The following is a 17,106-nucleotide window of genomic DNA, read 5'->3' on the forward strand; positions in this document are numbered from 1 at the left end:
TTCTGAAAGTTTCCTCAAGGCCTGCTATGTCTGACAGGCAAGCAGTGAACAGACACACAGGCTGGGAAATTAAAGACATGCACCACACTGTTCCATAACATGAGATAAGGTGGCACCAGGTCACAGTACCCAAGTGCAGAGCCCTTGGGATTTTCAGTTTTGAGGGAACAGATCAAATTAGGAGGACACTGGGAAAGCCCAAATTAGGACGTGAGCATGTGATGGGTTTATGAAACAAAGGAATGTGCTGACAGGACAGAACTTGGATAGTATGATGACCACAGAGAGACCAAACAGCGATAGCCAGAAATGAAGTCATCACAAAGGGAAAAAAAATACAAGAGGAGGGATTTCAGAGCAACAAAGTGTCAAGAGGGGAACTGGAGGCCAAGATGGACAGAGGGGACACCACAAGTCCGTCTCACCCACCCCACTCGGGTGGGCTTTGGATTCCAAACATTCATGAGAGAACCTCAGAATGAAGCTCGACTCTGATGACAGCTCTAGGACTGGTAGATATAGAATTGTTTGCATTATTCTTATCTGCTATCACTGTGTATCAATTTGTCTGTTATTGACTAGAAAGGTCATGGTTGGTCTGAGGGTTTGTGTCTGCCCAGAACAAGGTATTGGGGTCATAAATCCAGTGCCAACAATGAGGTTCAACAAGGACAAGTGCAAAGTCCTGCACTTAAGGTGGTACAGTCCCATGAACCAGTACAGGCTAGAGGCTGACTGGCTGGGCAGCAGCTCTGAAGAAAAGGACCTGGCAGTTATAGTGGACAGTAAGCTGAATATGAGCCAGCAGTGTGCCCTTGTTGTCAAAAAGGCTAATGGCATCCTGGGCTGAATTGATAGATGCGTTTCCAGTACGTCAATGGAAGCGATTATTCCCCTCTATTCAGCACTGGTGAGGCCACATCTGGAGTACTGCGTTCAGTTTTGGCCTCCCACTACAGAAAAGATGCGGACAAATTGGACAGAGTCCAGCAGAGGGCAACAAAAATGGTGAGGGGGCTGAGGAGTATGACTTACAGAAAGACTGAGGGAACTGGGCTTATTTTAGTCTAGGGAAGAGGAGACAGAGGGGACTTAATAGCAGCCTTCAACTACCTGAAAGGAGGTTCAAAATAGGATGGAGCTAGACAGTTCTCAGTGGTGGCAGATGACAGAAGAAGCAGCAACCATCTTCAGTTCCAGCACAGGAAGCTTAGGTTAGATGTTAGGAAGAATTTTCCCACTAAGAGGGTAATAAAACACTGGAACAGGTTACCCAGATAGGTGGTGGAAGCTCCATCCTTGGAAGTTTTTAAGACCCAGCTAGATAAAGCTTTGGCCGGGATGATCTAGTTGGAGCTGGTCCTGCTTTGAGTGGGGGGTTGGACTAGATGACCTCCTGAGGTCCCTTCCAACCCTAACTTTCTATGATTCTAAAGGGGCTGAGAATGTAAATAGGTGACAAAGAGATTAACATCTGCGAGGCTTGGCACATCGTATAGGGAAGGAACGGGGCCGCACAATTTGCCCTTAAGGCTACAGGTGCCCTGCAGGGGCATAGCAGAGAAGGATCTACTAGGCTTGAGGGCCAAGCGAAGATGAAGGGAGTCCAGGATAGGTCCAGTGGAGATTTGTGTGGACTTAGGGTCTTTTTCTAAAGTTCAAAGGAAGCCCCCCCTTATGCTATCTCTAATAAGAACAAGACATGGTAGGCAAGTGTACAAGGGAGGGTCACACTAGTATCTGAGCCAAGCAGGGAACGTACAGCCTCCAGGGGGCATCAAGGCTGCCCCTGTGGACATAAACCTGCCACACTAACTAAATACTTTTTTTGGTGCTTTACTGATTCTGTTTCTTTAGCTTCTAATATCATGAACTATAATTTGGAAAACTCTCTTTTAATATGGACATCTTAAGATCCTATGATAATTCTGAAAATATAACTAGATTTTGGCTTACATTTTATGTAAGAATACAGGCTCTTCAGAAATAAAATAAATAATATGGATCAATTCTGTATACAGTAGCCCAATGCAATGTTTTTATAGGATATCTCAACATGCCATTTTGTCACTTGATTTGGTCTCATGCTGTGTATTATGCACAAGTTTGTTAAAAATGTATAAACTGAATAAAATACATGAAAAAAGCTCTTATTCAAAAGACTCTCTAAGCAGAGACTAGCATTACTACAGTAGCTGCATATTTATGAGAAAAGGGCCTTTTTTCCCTTTTCACTGCAGTAAAAGATACTTTTGGGAGGCCTTGACCAATGTCTTGTTGGCATGTCAAAGGCAAACAACATTGTTACTGTATCACTTTTTGCTTAAGACTACATTTATGAGAGGCATTTCTACAAAGTTATCTGTGAAAGCCAATCAAAATACAAGAATTAAACAGCATAGAATTCATGTTGATTTTGCCAAATGAAAAGAAGGCATAGCTTTCCCGTTCATAACAAGAGCAAGGCCACAAATCATTACTTTTACTCTTAAATATTTAAATTGCATACTCAGAGGCCTGCCCAGGTGCAGTACAAACACATCTGAAGACACTGTTTCCTGCCCTGAAGAAGTAAGACAAATCAGATAAGGCAAGGAAAGCATGAGATCAAAACAAATCAAACATGCTCTCAAAACCACTTTTAAAAGTGATTATAAACAGTGTAAAAACACATTTACTTCATGCATGATAAGACTTCCTTGAATTTATCTCTAAAACTAATATCCTCTCTTGCTTCTGCCTCTCACTTCCCACCTCTTCGGTCTTTCTTAAAAGAAATCAGCAAATTGCAGTTAAAACTGAGGGGAAATGTGTATACTTTACTGGGACTCCCCAATACTTTATCCTAATTTCTCCTTAATTTAGCTGAAATCAGCAAATTATGTCCAAATGCCCTAGCAGAAGTGGGCCTTGAAGTTAGAGGTAGAAGCAGAGATGATATTAGTTTTAGAGAGAAATACAGGGAGGTCTTGCCATGCATAAGGTTTACTAAGTAGCACAAGGATGAGAATGTCTGGGGCAAAGACTAATAGGTGGGCAAGTGTGGCACTGCTGATGGGACAAAGAAAGCAATGGGGTAATGTTATAAAAAGGCAATAAAAGTCAAGAGGTGTAACTCAATTATGCAGAGTCTTGAGAATGAAGACAAGAAACATGAAGTTTATGTAGTGAACCGAGATATGTCCATGGATGATTTCAAAATGGCACCTAACTCTTGAAGCACTGAATAAAAATCATCTTAAAAGATGTATGTCAAATAAACTGTAGATGACAATAAGGGTACAAGGGATGCTGGAGAGGAGGAAGTTATGACAAAAGATGAGAACCTAAACCAGAATCTGGGCTAGCTGTACAGTGGGGGAAAAAAACAGAACTTAGAAATACCTGGATGTGCAAAACAAGAGTAAAAACAATTAAATAGGACCACTATAAGTTTATGGGTCTGGATTTTGAGACAAAGATGGTACATGTCCAAGAGCATGAGAAAATGGAGGGAGACAAAGGGATTTCGGAAAAAATGTAAGTGTTTAGTTTTTATCATGGTAAGTTTAACCAGCACCAGCTTTGCTATCCAAAGATTAGGATGGAGAATAACAGCATGTCATCTATTGCTAAAGAAATGGTAATGAGTCACGTGATCTGAGGGGAAACCAAGGATAGAACCCTAAGTATTAGTGATCAGTTAAGAAGTTTAGTGAGGTATCATGTAAGAGGCTAAGAGGTTGGATGCAAGAGTCAAAGAGTCTAGAAAAACAGGCAATGAATACAATCATACTGCAGGGGAAGAAAAAAAAAATCAGCGCATAGTGGTCAGAAAATTGAACTTTTACCAGAGGTGCTCAGTACTACATAGGCGGAGAAAACAAATACTGGATACATACTGAAGACTGTGGTTGAAAACTGAGGAGAGAGAAAATGGAATAAAAGCTAAGGATAGCATGTTGGAATATTTTAATTTGCTTAAAAAGCAGACCTCTGTGTCAAAAGCTACAGCCAACGAAACCTCTCAAAATCTGATAAAGAGCTAGCCAAGTGAGTTCAGATTGTGATATTCAGAATGATAAATACATGAGTTACTGGGTGCCTAAACCAACTATTATCACACTATGCTTGAAAGGATGACCTAAAGTACAGATACAGTTTATTTGTGGCTAAATTTATGGAGTCAAACAGAAACATGTTGAATTTTACTTGTAAACAGATTTACACACACAAAAAATGCCTCAATAATTATGCAACCAACCAAAATAGAACATCCTATTAAGAATTATGCTCTATAATTTGGCACTATGAACAGAAGGTTTTTCATGTCCTTCAAATTATACATAAGAAAAAATAATTAACATTTTCCACTAACTTTGGAGCAATTTATTGCACAGTTTAGCTAATCAACACAATTTACTTGACAGAAATACAATTTTAGGTCAAAACCATCTGGTTTATTTGACACTGAAATCAATTCACTATAGAAACTGTACTATGGCTAAGTTAAAATGAGAATTGACTAGAAGTGTTATTATATCAATGCATTGCAACATTAAAGTTCTTAGAGTTGCAACCATGCACAGAACACAGGATCATTATGGATGTGAATGTCTCCCTCCTACATCTTTTTTAATGACATCAACTGGATAACAGATCATGAGAGAAATCAATTATATTAACAGTTTTTTTCAGTATTACACTTGTATGACTGGAATACTACATTTAAATACTCTTGTACATTTGCCTCCAACTTAACCATTTTAGTCTTTGGTTTTTGCTGTCAAAAACTACAAGAGCCTTTTATCTCTGTAACAGCATCAGCTAATTGTATGGAGTCAAATCTGAACTGACAGAAGCCTTTGCTGTCTGAGGAAAGAGGGAGGGAGAGAATCAAACTGGATTATGCAGTGTTAAAAGATTTTTCATATAGAACCAAAACTTAGGTTCCCATATTCCCCATTTAGCAAATGCTTACATGGCGTTAAAATTAGGAAAATGCTTTATGGGTCTGAGTAGAGCTCAGGATGATAGCAAGAATGCATAATAAAAAAGGTTTGTTCCTTCTCTAGATTCTTGTGCTACCATAAATCATGGGAACCAAAGCCCTCAATAAAATAATAGTCTTTTATACATGGTTGCTGATTTAATATTCTATTCATGAGCATCTGCAAAACAACATACTTCATGTTATATCTCTGTTATAAATTCTGTACAGTTCTACTGGTGCATAAAGCACTTTCATTTAAGTTCACATCTTATCACATCATGTGCTGATTTTTTTCTGTTGTAAATTACTAACTGCAGACAAGAAAAAAGAAAAAATGATTTAAGGTGGTGCTCTCATTTATCTTTAGCTCCATTATAGTTTTTTTTTTCAGATCCTAACTTCTAAGGCCTCCAATATTGACAAATCTTCACAATAAAGCTTCATAGTAAAAATTATAAAATATGAAAAAATCTATTGTGGTATTGTTTCAATTTTAAAAGTAATCAGTGTTAAATAAAAATGTTTGTATCAACTGTCAGTGTATGAAAGCATACAGTTTCTTCTAAAATAAAGTGAAAAAAACTATAGCTGCTGCTGAGCAATTGCTCTTAATAATCCCTATTTTGCAAAGACCCTGGTTAAAGTATAGAGGGATGTGGGAAGATTTCCAGAATGTAATTTCACTTAGGGAGATTTTAAAATTGGGTATACAAGATTTTATAAAGGGACAGCAAATACATATGTGTAAGGGGGATACTTAGCCTGCTGAGTCCTGCAGGCTTGGCTTTGGTCCCTGATGATGTGGACAGACATAAGACTTAGAACATTCTAAATACACTTCAAACCCTAAGAATTTAGATGTGCAGACCACTTGAGACTGGTTTAAACTTCCTGAAATGTTTCAAAAGCACACTGGGAAAGCCAAGTACTATTCTTAGCCACTCCTCTTTGAACCAGCTTGGTGTTATGTACGGACACAGAATATTCTGTGCCTAGTGTTTGGTCATTCCTCCAGGCATCCCAAACTGCACAGCTTCTCACCCTGCCCAAACCCATGCAGGGCAATGGGGCTGCTCTAGGATGCAACCAGGATTCTTAGGGCATTTATACACATACCTTTAGTTCTCAGATGTGTCAGAGGTGAGCCGCTTGGGAGCAGACTCAACTAATCAAGTCTGCTCTGCATGGGAGCTGATGCACACTGCACTGCGCAGCTTGCAGTTGTATAAGCAGTTGAATGCACATCAGCACAGAGAAAATGGTGGGAGTTCATTTTCAACCAAAGCACCTCCAAGGTGTTTTAGTTCAAAAGTGTACCACCACCATTTTCTTTGCGCTGAAACACATTTCACCACTTATACAACTGCAAGTGTCACAGTGCTGGATGCTTTTCAAAGTGCCCAGAGCTGCAATGCTTGCACGTGTAAAAATACCCTTACTGCTCAAAGATTCATTGCTTAGAGCCCACAAGCTGCAGGGGTGGAGAAACAGAAAGCCTCCATGTCAGCTTCACTTCCCTGCTAGGGACGCGGGCCAGGATCCCAGGCTTCTTTGGGGTAGAGAGGGGAGGCTTTGTGGCCCCTTGTTTGTGGTGGATGGGTGGTTGTGCCTGTTAACAGTAAAGATCTGTCAATTGTTGGGTGGTAGTCATGGGGAAACAAAGCACTTAACAGCTCAGAATACCTATCAAACCCAGGCTCAATATGAAGTAAACTGGTTCATTTACTGTAACTGTTGCTCATTCTCTGTGCTGCACTCCTACAGGCAGCCCACCCAGAAGGTTCTACCTTGCATATATCAGCTGGAAAAGCCAGGGAGTTCATGGGGGCCCCAGAGCACGCAGCAACCCCCATGCCACCCAGCAACATCCTCCACTCCAGCTCTCTGCTCCAATCTGGGTCTCTAGGGAAATCCTGGGGAAAACTCAGGGCACCAACTCCTGGAAGACATGATGATCTGGGCACTCTACCACCCCCTAGTGACGTTTTGGCAGCAATGCAGTCCCTACATGGTGAGGATTTGACTTGGAAGCTTTAACAGTGCATATGTGGACACTTGCATTGCAGAGACTTTTGTGAACTGGTTCCCAATCAGTGACATTCTCGGACTGTTTTTAGTATTATGTCTGTCCACACCCTGAGGAGCCAGTCCTTTCGAAATAAGACACAGTCTTGAACAGCAAACAAAACCCTTTGGCCCCGTCTCAAGCAGTAGGAGAGGGCTCTTTGGCTTTGGATCAGCACAGTGTGACCACTCCCTGCTAGAAAGCTGCTCCTTCACTCATCCTGAGCCTTTCTGCTTTCTCCCTTGGGATTTTAAGCTCCGAATGGGACACTCCATCATTATCTAAAAGCCCCACAGTTGGGCTTCCTCAACAGAGTGGACTGGTCCCTCTTAAAAGGCCAGAACACCCTGTTGCAATATGCAATCTTATACACACTACAATAAACACATACTTCCAAAACAAGGATAGTATTTCTTAGGCTCAGGTACACTGCCAAAGAAATGTAAGTATTACAGAGGGTATCACCAGGTGGTCATTTTAGTACTTGAAATTTCTGAGAAAGATTTGTGGGAGAAGGAACATGCAGGCATTCTAGCTTGCAACCATCCCCTTTCCCCTGCTTTCAAGGTCTTGCTCAGGCCAGGATGATGATCCCAGTCTGGGGAAGGTATGGGGAGCACAGTGGCTACTCCATTCCGCTTGGCTCCCAGGTGGAGTGGAGCAGTAGGGAAAGGCTCTCTATGCCTTCCCTAGATCAGGGTCATCCCAGTCTGAAGGAGCATAGGGAGCAGCAGGACAATGCTCCTCATGTGTTCCCCAGACTTGGGTTTCCTTAGGCTAGGGGATGCGCAGAGAGCACTTCCCAGCTGCTCCTCCACTTCCAGCATCATCTCTGGGAGAAGAGGGAGCAGCAGGACAACACTCCCAATGCATTCCCCAGATTGGGGTGTCCCCGCTCTCAAGAAGTTAGATTAGAAGTTAAACTTCTAGGGCACCTATACATGTGACAGAGCTCTGGTCCGATGCATACTAACAGAGTAGACTCAACTAATCAAGTCTGCTGCCAGTCTGCTGGAATGTGCTAATTATTGCACTCCAGCAGCCTCCACATCACATGTATTCAGCATCCCCACATTTCAAAACAACAGTGGGGGTGCTTTAACTACAGCTTATCGGATGAGCTTTAGTTAAAGCACCTCTGTCCCCATTTTGAAGTACAAGACACTGAGTACATGTGATGCTGGAGGCTGCTGGAGTGCTGTAATTACCACACTCCAGCAGACTTGATTAATTGAGTCTGTTTTGACGTGCTGTAATTATAGCGTGTCAGAGTAGCCTCACTGCTTGTGTATAGGCACCCAATATGCTTTCTATAGCAGAAACACCAAAACTAGGGGCTAACTCATGTTCTGGTGAAACTAGACATTCCTACACTATAGGAATAATTTTATTTTTTTTTTTTGCACCGGTCCTGGAAGCACTACTATACCAGGTCAATGCACGGAGTGGATGGAGCACGCTCCGGTTCCACCACCCAATACCAAAAAGAATCTGCTCAATATAGACCTCCTGTGGAGAACATATCAGCGGGCCAAAAGCCCCACATGAGCGGAATGCAGGGAGAGGCTGCAATGGGCTCTCCCGGGTCACTACAGGAATAATAGGGAGCAACTACACGAGATGCTTACTGAGTTGCCTAATTAGCTCTGCAGTAAAACAGAATCACTTTACATGTGTGGCGCCATTAGGCTGGAGTAAACTAACTAACTCCACCATAGGTTAGTACTGTCAGATACAAGTACTGTTCTACAACAGAGATATTTATTCTACCGCAATGCACATGTAGACACTGAGGGGGTTGGGGCACGAGGCTGTGTCAGTGGTGGGGCTGCCTGCTGGCTAGCTCCACACTGAAGCACCCTTGTGTCCCAGCCAGCTCCTCTGCAGCCTGCTGAGCTGGGGCAGAGCAGCCCCAGGCTGCTCCTTGGTCCCCCTGCCAGCCAGGACTGCACCACCACAGCTCAATATGCTGTTTTCCTGGGCACACGTATAAATGCTGTGTCCGGGGACAGTAAAATCCATACGAACTATGCTGGAGTTCATTGTGTTGTATTCATATTCACCTGTAGATGCACCCATATAGACATAGAGCGAGTAATACATAGAAAACAATATTTACCTGAAATAATACTTTTATTTTTATTCTACTAGTCTTGCTTAACCTATAGCCTTAAAAATAGAAGCTGCATGATCTGTGGAAAAGGCACTGGAGTAGGAGTCAAGCAACATGGGCTCTTTTTCTGGCTTTGTTTCTGTCCTGCTTTTTGGCCTTAAGCAAGGCAAATCTTTACTCATCTGTTTCCCTTCTTACTCTGCGTCACGACTAGTAATACTATAAACTCTTCAGGACAGGGACTCTCTCTTCAACCATAAGGTACTGAGCTTGATGCAAGAATTAGTGAGTGAAATTTTCTAGTCTGTTATCCAAATAGTCAGATTAGCTCATTAAAATGCATCCTTCTGAGCTACAAATTGTTACTTTCCAGATCCTACCCAAACAAAAGAGCCCTACTGATTCCACTGTCTATATTGAAAAGAAACAGGATACAAATCACCACAAATCTATTCTTTCTTGTACGAGGAAAGAACTTCCTAGACGTTGAAGGGAGTGAATAGAAAACAATAATATATTAGAAAATAACCTTGTATATACAAGTCAGTTTCTATCTAGGCAGAGAAACCTGGAAAAAGAAAAAAAACCTTCAGATTTTACATATAAAAAATCTTAATCTTAACCAAAAATTCTTGAGACTTTGATAGTAACTGTCATGGACATCATCAGCTATGAGGAGACAGATTCAACAGTATTTTTGAATTAACTGAAGAGGACTTCTAATATTAAAAAAGGTGTTTCCCACCCCTTACAGTTTCATTTTTCTCTTAAGAAAATCCAAGGGCATAAAGCTATCATACACAAAATATCATTACAGATGATATCAATTAAAAAGAGAAAGATAACATACAAGTACGTCTCAAGATATGAGTAAAAGCATATAACAACACTATTTTTGCTAAAGATACTTTAAAAAGATACACGGTATTTGTGCTAGCAAGGTTAATATCCAGTTCAATTCAGAACAGGTAGTAAATTGCATGAGAATGTTTAGAAAATAAATTGCTTTTGGGGCATAAAGAATGAAATGAAAAGTTTACACATAAAAGATTGTACCTGCTGATCTCCAAGGAAACGACTTCTCAGTAGAGCTACAGGAAAGGGAAAAAAATAATATTTATTTGCTTTATCACAAAAGTAAAGAAAGGGGCTATTTTGTATTTATTACCCAAAATGTATTATCTTAATATTAAATTATAGAAAAATCAAAGAATGAAAAAAAAATCTGAGATGCTTCTCAAAAAAATCTTACTATGTAATATAATTTAGTTTATGCAATTTAACCTTTGGACTTGTTTTGCTTTTATTTTACTGTAAATAATAAGATGGCACTTCTGCAATCGGATAGATGATATGCCCATCTAAGGTGTAACAATATCAATAAAATGTTGTAAAACATTTGGCATGATTCTATATTAAGGACAGCATAATATACAGAAATAAATTACATGGCTAATGACATTTTTACAAGCTGTATTTCGTGTAACCACTTTCCAAAGTGGTAAATTTTATACCTTGCATACTAAGACTCATGAAAATTGAAATGCTAGATATTTTAATTAAATAGACTCAATTTAGGGTAGGCAAAATTTCTGATATTCAGTGGTTGAGATGACTTGTGCAATAATAATATTTTAACTAGATGGATTATATTATCAGTACAACCCTATAATAACCCCGTAACTGTATATGTCCTTCAGTCATACAATTTTAATTCTTCTATTGCCCCAGGATGCCACATATTAGCACTTCATCAGGTGTGAATAGATATTTGTAGATCATCATATTGCAGATGGATGAGAAATTCAAACTGGCCTGTTCAATGTATTATTTTATTAGATTTACTAATGTAAAGGAAAAAATGTTTACATTTTCACTTCAGGCAACACCATCATCTTCTATAACACAATCATTACAAATGATATATATTTACTACAGAAATATACTGTACCCATCCATGTTTCAAAAATTGTATTTTGGGGAGAAGCAGGCTCTCCCCAACATTAGTTGGAAAATAGAAATCTGGGCACAGCATTTCTATTACCACATGTCAATTTCTAATTTGGCTTTTTTTTTTCTTTACTGATTTTCATCTCACCATATTACACAACAAAATCACAGCCCGTCATGTTTGGAGAAGGGAAAATGATGCTTATCTTTCTAGAATGACAGAAAGTAGATACAGAAAGGACCTCATAGGGACAAAAGTTACACATAAACCAGTATAAGTGATCAGAAACACGTTCAAATCTGTAACACAACAGAAGTTCAGTGCACATAAATTAATTTCAAAATGGCTGAAACTGGTTTAAAATAAACCTGGATGGATGTAGTATCAGACTTAACTGATTTAAATTAAACTGGTTTATTGAACTTCTGTCCCAGATCCCCCCCACCCCCAGATTCAAGTTAATTCAGAGTCCTACAGCATGCCAGGATGCTTTGCACCTCCTCCAAAAGCCCCCTCTCTCAGAGTGGGTGGGCTAGCCTTGGCCCAAGCTGTCTTCTCCAGCCGAGCAGGAAAGCATGCTCTAGTGCCCCTTGGCTTCTGGCCTGGGCCACCATGGCTGCATTTCTGGAATCAAAAGTAAATATCTGTTCACTTGCTTATTGGTTTGATTTACATAGCTTAAGCTAACCCTCAGCAAATTTGCAGATGACACCAAACTGTGGGGGAGTAGTAGATATGCTGGAGGGTAGGTCTATGATTTAGAGTGACCTAGACAAATTGGAGGATTGGGCCAAAAGAAATCTCATGAGGTTCAACAAGGACAAGTGCCAGGTTCTGCACTTAGGACGGAAAAATCCCATTCACTGGTACAGGCTGGGAGCTGACTGGTTGGACAGCAGCTCTGCAGAAAAGGACCTGGGGGTTACTGTGCACAGTAAGATGAATATGAGCCAGCAGCGTGCCCTTGTTACCAAGAACGCTAACGGCATACCAGGCTGCATTGGCAGGAGTGTTGCCAGCAGGTCAAGGGAAGTGATTCTTCTTCTGTTCTGAACTGGTGCAGCCACATCGGGAGTACTGTGTTCAGTTAACTACAGAAAGAATGTGGACAACTTGGAAAGAGTCCAACTGAGGGCAATAAAGATGGTGAGAGGGCTGAGAGACATGACTTCTGAGGAGAGAGTGAGAGTCGGGCTTATTTAATCCAGAGAAGAGAAGACTGAGTGGGGATTTAATAAACAGCCTTCAACTACCTGAAGAGGGGTTTGAAAGGCAATGAAACTAGACTGTTCTCAGCGGTGACAGATAACAAAACAAGGACTAATGGTGTTCAACTTGCAGCAAGGGAAGTTTAGGTTGCATATTAGAAAGAATTTTCTCCCTAGGCTGACAATAAAACACTGGTACAGGTTACTCAGAGGTTGTGGCCGCTCCACCCTTGGAGGTTTTTAAGACCCAGCTAGACAAAGCCTTGGCTGGGATGATCTAGTTGGGGATGGTCCTGCTTTGAGCAGGGGGTTGGATTAGATGACCTCCTGAGGTCTCTTCCAACCCTAATTTTCTACGATTCTGCTTTGGGCTTTTTGACTGTCTGCACTTAGCCATAATGTCATCAAGCCCAACTCCCTGCTCAAGACAGGGCTGTTTGTGACTATACCATCCAAGTCAAGTGTTAGTCTAAAGGACTTCCAAGGATGGAGATTCCACTATCTTTCCAGGTAACCCGCTCTAATGCTTAACTACCCTCATAGTTAAAAATATTTTTCTTATATCAAACCTAGATTTCCCTGATGCAATTTAACACCATGAGGCCTTGTCTGGTCCCCTTCAGTTACAGAAAATAGTCTACCGCTGTCTTCCACATAACCACCCTCACATATTTGAAGACTGTTATCAAATTTCCCCGCCCCCCGTCTTTTCTTCAGATTAAATAATCCAAGTTCTTTGATCATTTCCTCATAAATCGTGTTCCCAGGACTCTCTTAGATTTTTAAGATCCTCTTAAGACTAGACCACCATTCATCTTTTGCTAATTTGTGTTCTATGACACAAATGGGGAAAACAGAAGTAAATTTAACCAAAATTAAGATTAAAGTCCACATCTTAAGGAGGTGAAAAGCTACTCCCATTTAGCTATTATCTTCTGTTTTCAGAACTATTCCCTGAGTAATACTGGCCACTATTTCTTATAGTTGCGAATGCACAACATTTGCATTAAATTGGAACTTTTTAGATAAGGTTGGGGTGATTTGGGAGAAATTTCTAAGAAATTATGTTCCATTATGTGATGGTGGAACAATAAATGTTTAGTTAAGATTACTAAATACACTAATTACCTTAAGAAATTTATTTGCACTATACCATATTTCCATGCCACATGCCTTTCTGTGCCTGCACCCCTATTCTTGCCTCCCCCTCCCCCTTTGCCTGACACCTGTCTCCCATGTCTGCCCCAACATATAATTATCCCATTTACATGGCCGCAACTGAGATAAATGAGGGAAGAGATTTGCCCACAGTTATGCAGCAAGTCAGTGGCAGACCCACAAACTGAAGCCAAGTTTTCTGAGTTGTGATACAGTGTCCCATCAACTAAGCCAACTTGTAGCCTGAATGCATATCATGAAAACCAGCTCCCAGGTGGCCACCACTCCCCTCATTGCTCTGGCTGCAGTAATAGCTAGGGTCTCTGGGCTCCCCCTCCCAGGGGATGGGACAGGGCGGTACAGCACAATGCAACCCATAGGGTTGGGGGAACCCATTGCCTGGGGCCAGGAGCACAGGCAAGATGCAGTGCAGCAGGAGATCTGGGAGTGGGAGCCAGGGCAGCCACATGTCGTGGTGCAGCAGAGGGGAGGGAAGAGGGGGCCTGCAGCATGTAGTCCAGGGCTTATCTAGTGCAGGCCCTGGCCACCTAAAATTTAGACAGCCTTGAACTAAGTTATATTGCCTCAAAGCACAATTACTTAGCAGGACAAAGCCAACTGACAAACAGGATCTGAATAGCAAGATAACCACTTGGGTTTCCGTTCATACTTTTTATTTTAGATAGCAGAGATACAGATCAAGAAAGAAACAGATTTTTATTTTTAAAGAAAGATTCGTAAAAATGTGTAAATTAATATATGAATCATTCTCCCTCCTATCATCAAATGCAGTCTATCTAAATTCCAAGTGGAACTAAACTCTTCCTGCTACATAAAACCTTCACAACTGTTACCCAACACATGAAGACTATTTCATAGCAAGAATTCCATGTCAAGTCCAATTATTGTTTTATAGACTGCTTTAAAGAACAGTCTATAAGAAGAAATTGCAAACGCAATGATTTTTCAGGAAGAGGTAAGAATTTCTTTGGGTGATATCTTTTATTGGAACAACTATGTAGTTGGGATAAAGTCTGATAAGCTTTCAAATGTAAGATATTCTTTGTTGGGTCTCTGATTACAGGAGGCCAGGCATAGCAAGTGAAGCACAGAAAAGAGGAGGGGCTGAGAGAAATTCTCAGGAGTAGCAGACACACAAATCCTTGCCTTTCACAATTTCTGAACTATAATGGCTACATCACCACTCTTACACTACTATAACATGGCTGATTTCCAGCGGTGGGCAAAATGGTGGATCTGGCCAGCATCTGGACTCCATTTCCCAGCAGCCGCTGCATATGTGCTTGGGGCCAGTTTCCATGGAAAGCCCAGCAGCAGCTGTGCTGCGATAGTGCAGGGCCAGCGTTTTTGTGGAGACTTGCTGCAGCACTGGCAGAGTACGTGGCAGGGCATGGAGCTGCTCCGGGGTCCAGCTGGGATCTTGCAGGGGCAGCAGCATGGTCCAGAGCCAGGCAAAGCCATGATCTGCAGGCTGCATGCCCTGGGAAGGGGCATCCAGGGAGTGGATTGTGGCTCTGTCCCAGTTCCAGACCACGCTGTCACCGCTGCAAGGAGCTAGAGCAGAGCCACAACCCAGTGCCTTAACTCCCCTGCCCAGAGCATGCAGGCTGCAGCTCATGGCTCTGCCATGGCTCCAGACATGCGCACCCTGGCAGCACTGCTGGGGCCAGTCTCCACAGAAATCCTGGCCCTGCACTATCACAGGGTGCCTGCTGCTGGGGTCTCCATGGAAACTGGCCTCACCACTGCAGGCAGGGGCTTTTGGGAAATGGAGTCCACTGTTGGCCAGATCTGGTCCATGGGCTGGACTTTGCCTGCCCCCGGTTTTGACCACTGCCTTTCACCAGTACTATATCCATTTTAATATCCAAAGTGAAACTGCAAGTTTATAAGTGAAAATGTGAAATATAAAACCTTTTTCCATATAGCATTCAAAATGGGAAAAGTTTTGGAAAGTTAAACATTCAAATTTTGTAAAAAATTATCACAAAACTTGTTCAAAACATTTGTCAAAAGACACGTTTTTAGTCTCTTTCTTGAGTAGGCTTTTATTATGGGGATATATCTTCTTTCTGTCAGGCACTCAATGGCAAATGGTTTATTCATGTGGACTTGTGTTTGTTGCTTATTCAGAGTTACTGTCAGTCAGAATTTGAGAACTGTCTGTTACAATCATATATCAGTTAATCTGTCTTTTACTTTTCATTTTAATCATCTACAACAAGAATACCGTTTCAATTATTACATATGCTATGAAGTCTCTTTATACCTTGCAATTTTTATGACTAGTTTCCAACAAAATTGCCTAAATTCAGTTCTATATATGCAATATGCATCATTATATGGCCACTGACAAACAGGAAAAGTACAGTATAATGAGACCTTACATTTTTGCTGTTTTTCTATACAGGTTACTAGTATATTTTTCAATTTAATAATTTTCAACTGAACTTCAATGCTGTGTTTAGTCTTTAGCTCTTTAGCTTATTAATTCTGATGTGGAGAATATTTTTAGTTTATAGTGTCTGGCACAATGGCCTCTGTAACGGACAAAGATCCCAATATGCTACTATAAAGTAAATATTAAATAAACCAGCCAAGCAGCCATGCTTGAACCTGAGCATTTTCATTTTTTTCCAGAGATGAATTAATAGTCCTAAAATGCAATTTTAGTTAAACCCATCTCATAACTATCATGGAATACGTTGTCCTTTATAATTCTCCTGTAAGAAATTACATATTCATGTCCAAAACACATTAAGAAAAACAGCCCCGCTTTCTGGTTTGACAGTATTGTTTGTAGAGATTGAATCTGGGAATTCTGAATCTGAAAGCATAAATTTTCCACAAAATAGTTCTACTGGTGGAACTAAAAGACTGGACCCTATTAGCTTGGAAGCAACTGTTTTACTGTAATTTTCACTAAACCTATATTTGCAAAGTAATAGCCCAGGGGAAATTACACGACACTTAAAAAATACATTAACAATAGTCGTGATGGAGGCAGATCTGAGGTGTACAAAGTATTGCTGTATGAAAGGAGACTGTTTCCCATAGTGGGATGTCACACTGATACATGAAAGTAGGAAATCCCGTAAGTTCCCATAAGGAAGTACTGTGGCCACATTTAGAAGTTTCCAGATGCTGTTTCTTACCACCACAATTGTCATTTCACATCTAACTGATATATTTCAACTTTGCAAACACTATTCTACTTAGTTTTCTTTCTCATTTACTATTCTAACTTTGGTTTTTTACTTCATTTCCTTCTATCACGTTACCTTTACTTTTGCTAAATTAGGCTCTTTGCTAATTTTAGGTTATTTGGGGTGGAGGTTGCATATTTATTTCTATTTTTCTGTAAAATGCTCAATATGCTTTTGGGTTCTGTAAAAAAAAAAAGGTAATTTGTACATGTTAATAAAATCAACAACTTGGAAAAGAGAAATGATTTAGGAACTGTTGCTTCTCCTCAATAAAATAAAACTTCTTTCTTCCTCATAAAAATTAGTAACTGTGAACTTGCCTATTATTCAAAGTAAATTCAAAAGCTCATAAAAAATTATTGTCATATGACAGCAACCCAGCCATGGATATACATAATACATTAATCCAGGG

General features: G+C 40.6%; 1 protein-coding gene across 9 annotated transcripts in view; it reads right to left on the reverse strand.

Annotated features, from left to right (window-relative positions):
- Positions 1 to 17,106, reverse strand: part of PKP4 (plakophilin 4) — a 275,173-nt gene that overhangs the window by 116,614 nt on the left and 141,453 nt on the right. For 8 of the 9 annotated variants that reach the window (XM_090045672.1, XM_090045670.1, XM_090045673.1 and 5 more), the window contains one exon: positions 10,207 to 10,241. The exons of the other annotated variant lie outside the window; for it this stretch is intronic. In XM_090045672.1, coding sequence (XP_089901798.1) covers positions 10,207 to 10,241 — 35 coding nt within the window. The remainder of the gene's footprint in view (positions 1 to 10,206; positions 10,242 to 17,106) is intronic. 9 annotated transcript variants of the gene reach the window in all.

Source organism: Crocodylus siamensis, chromosome 4 (assembly GCF_052110815.1).
Source record: "Crocodylus siamensis isolate JL-2025a chromosome 4, ASM5211081v1, whole genome shotgun sequence".
Classification (NCBI taxonomy): Eukaryota; Metazoa; Chordata; order Crocodylia; family Crocodylidae; genus Crocodylus; species Crocodylus siamensis.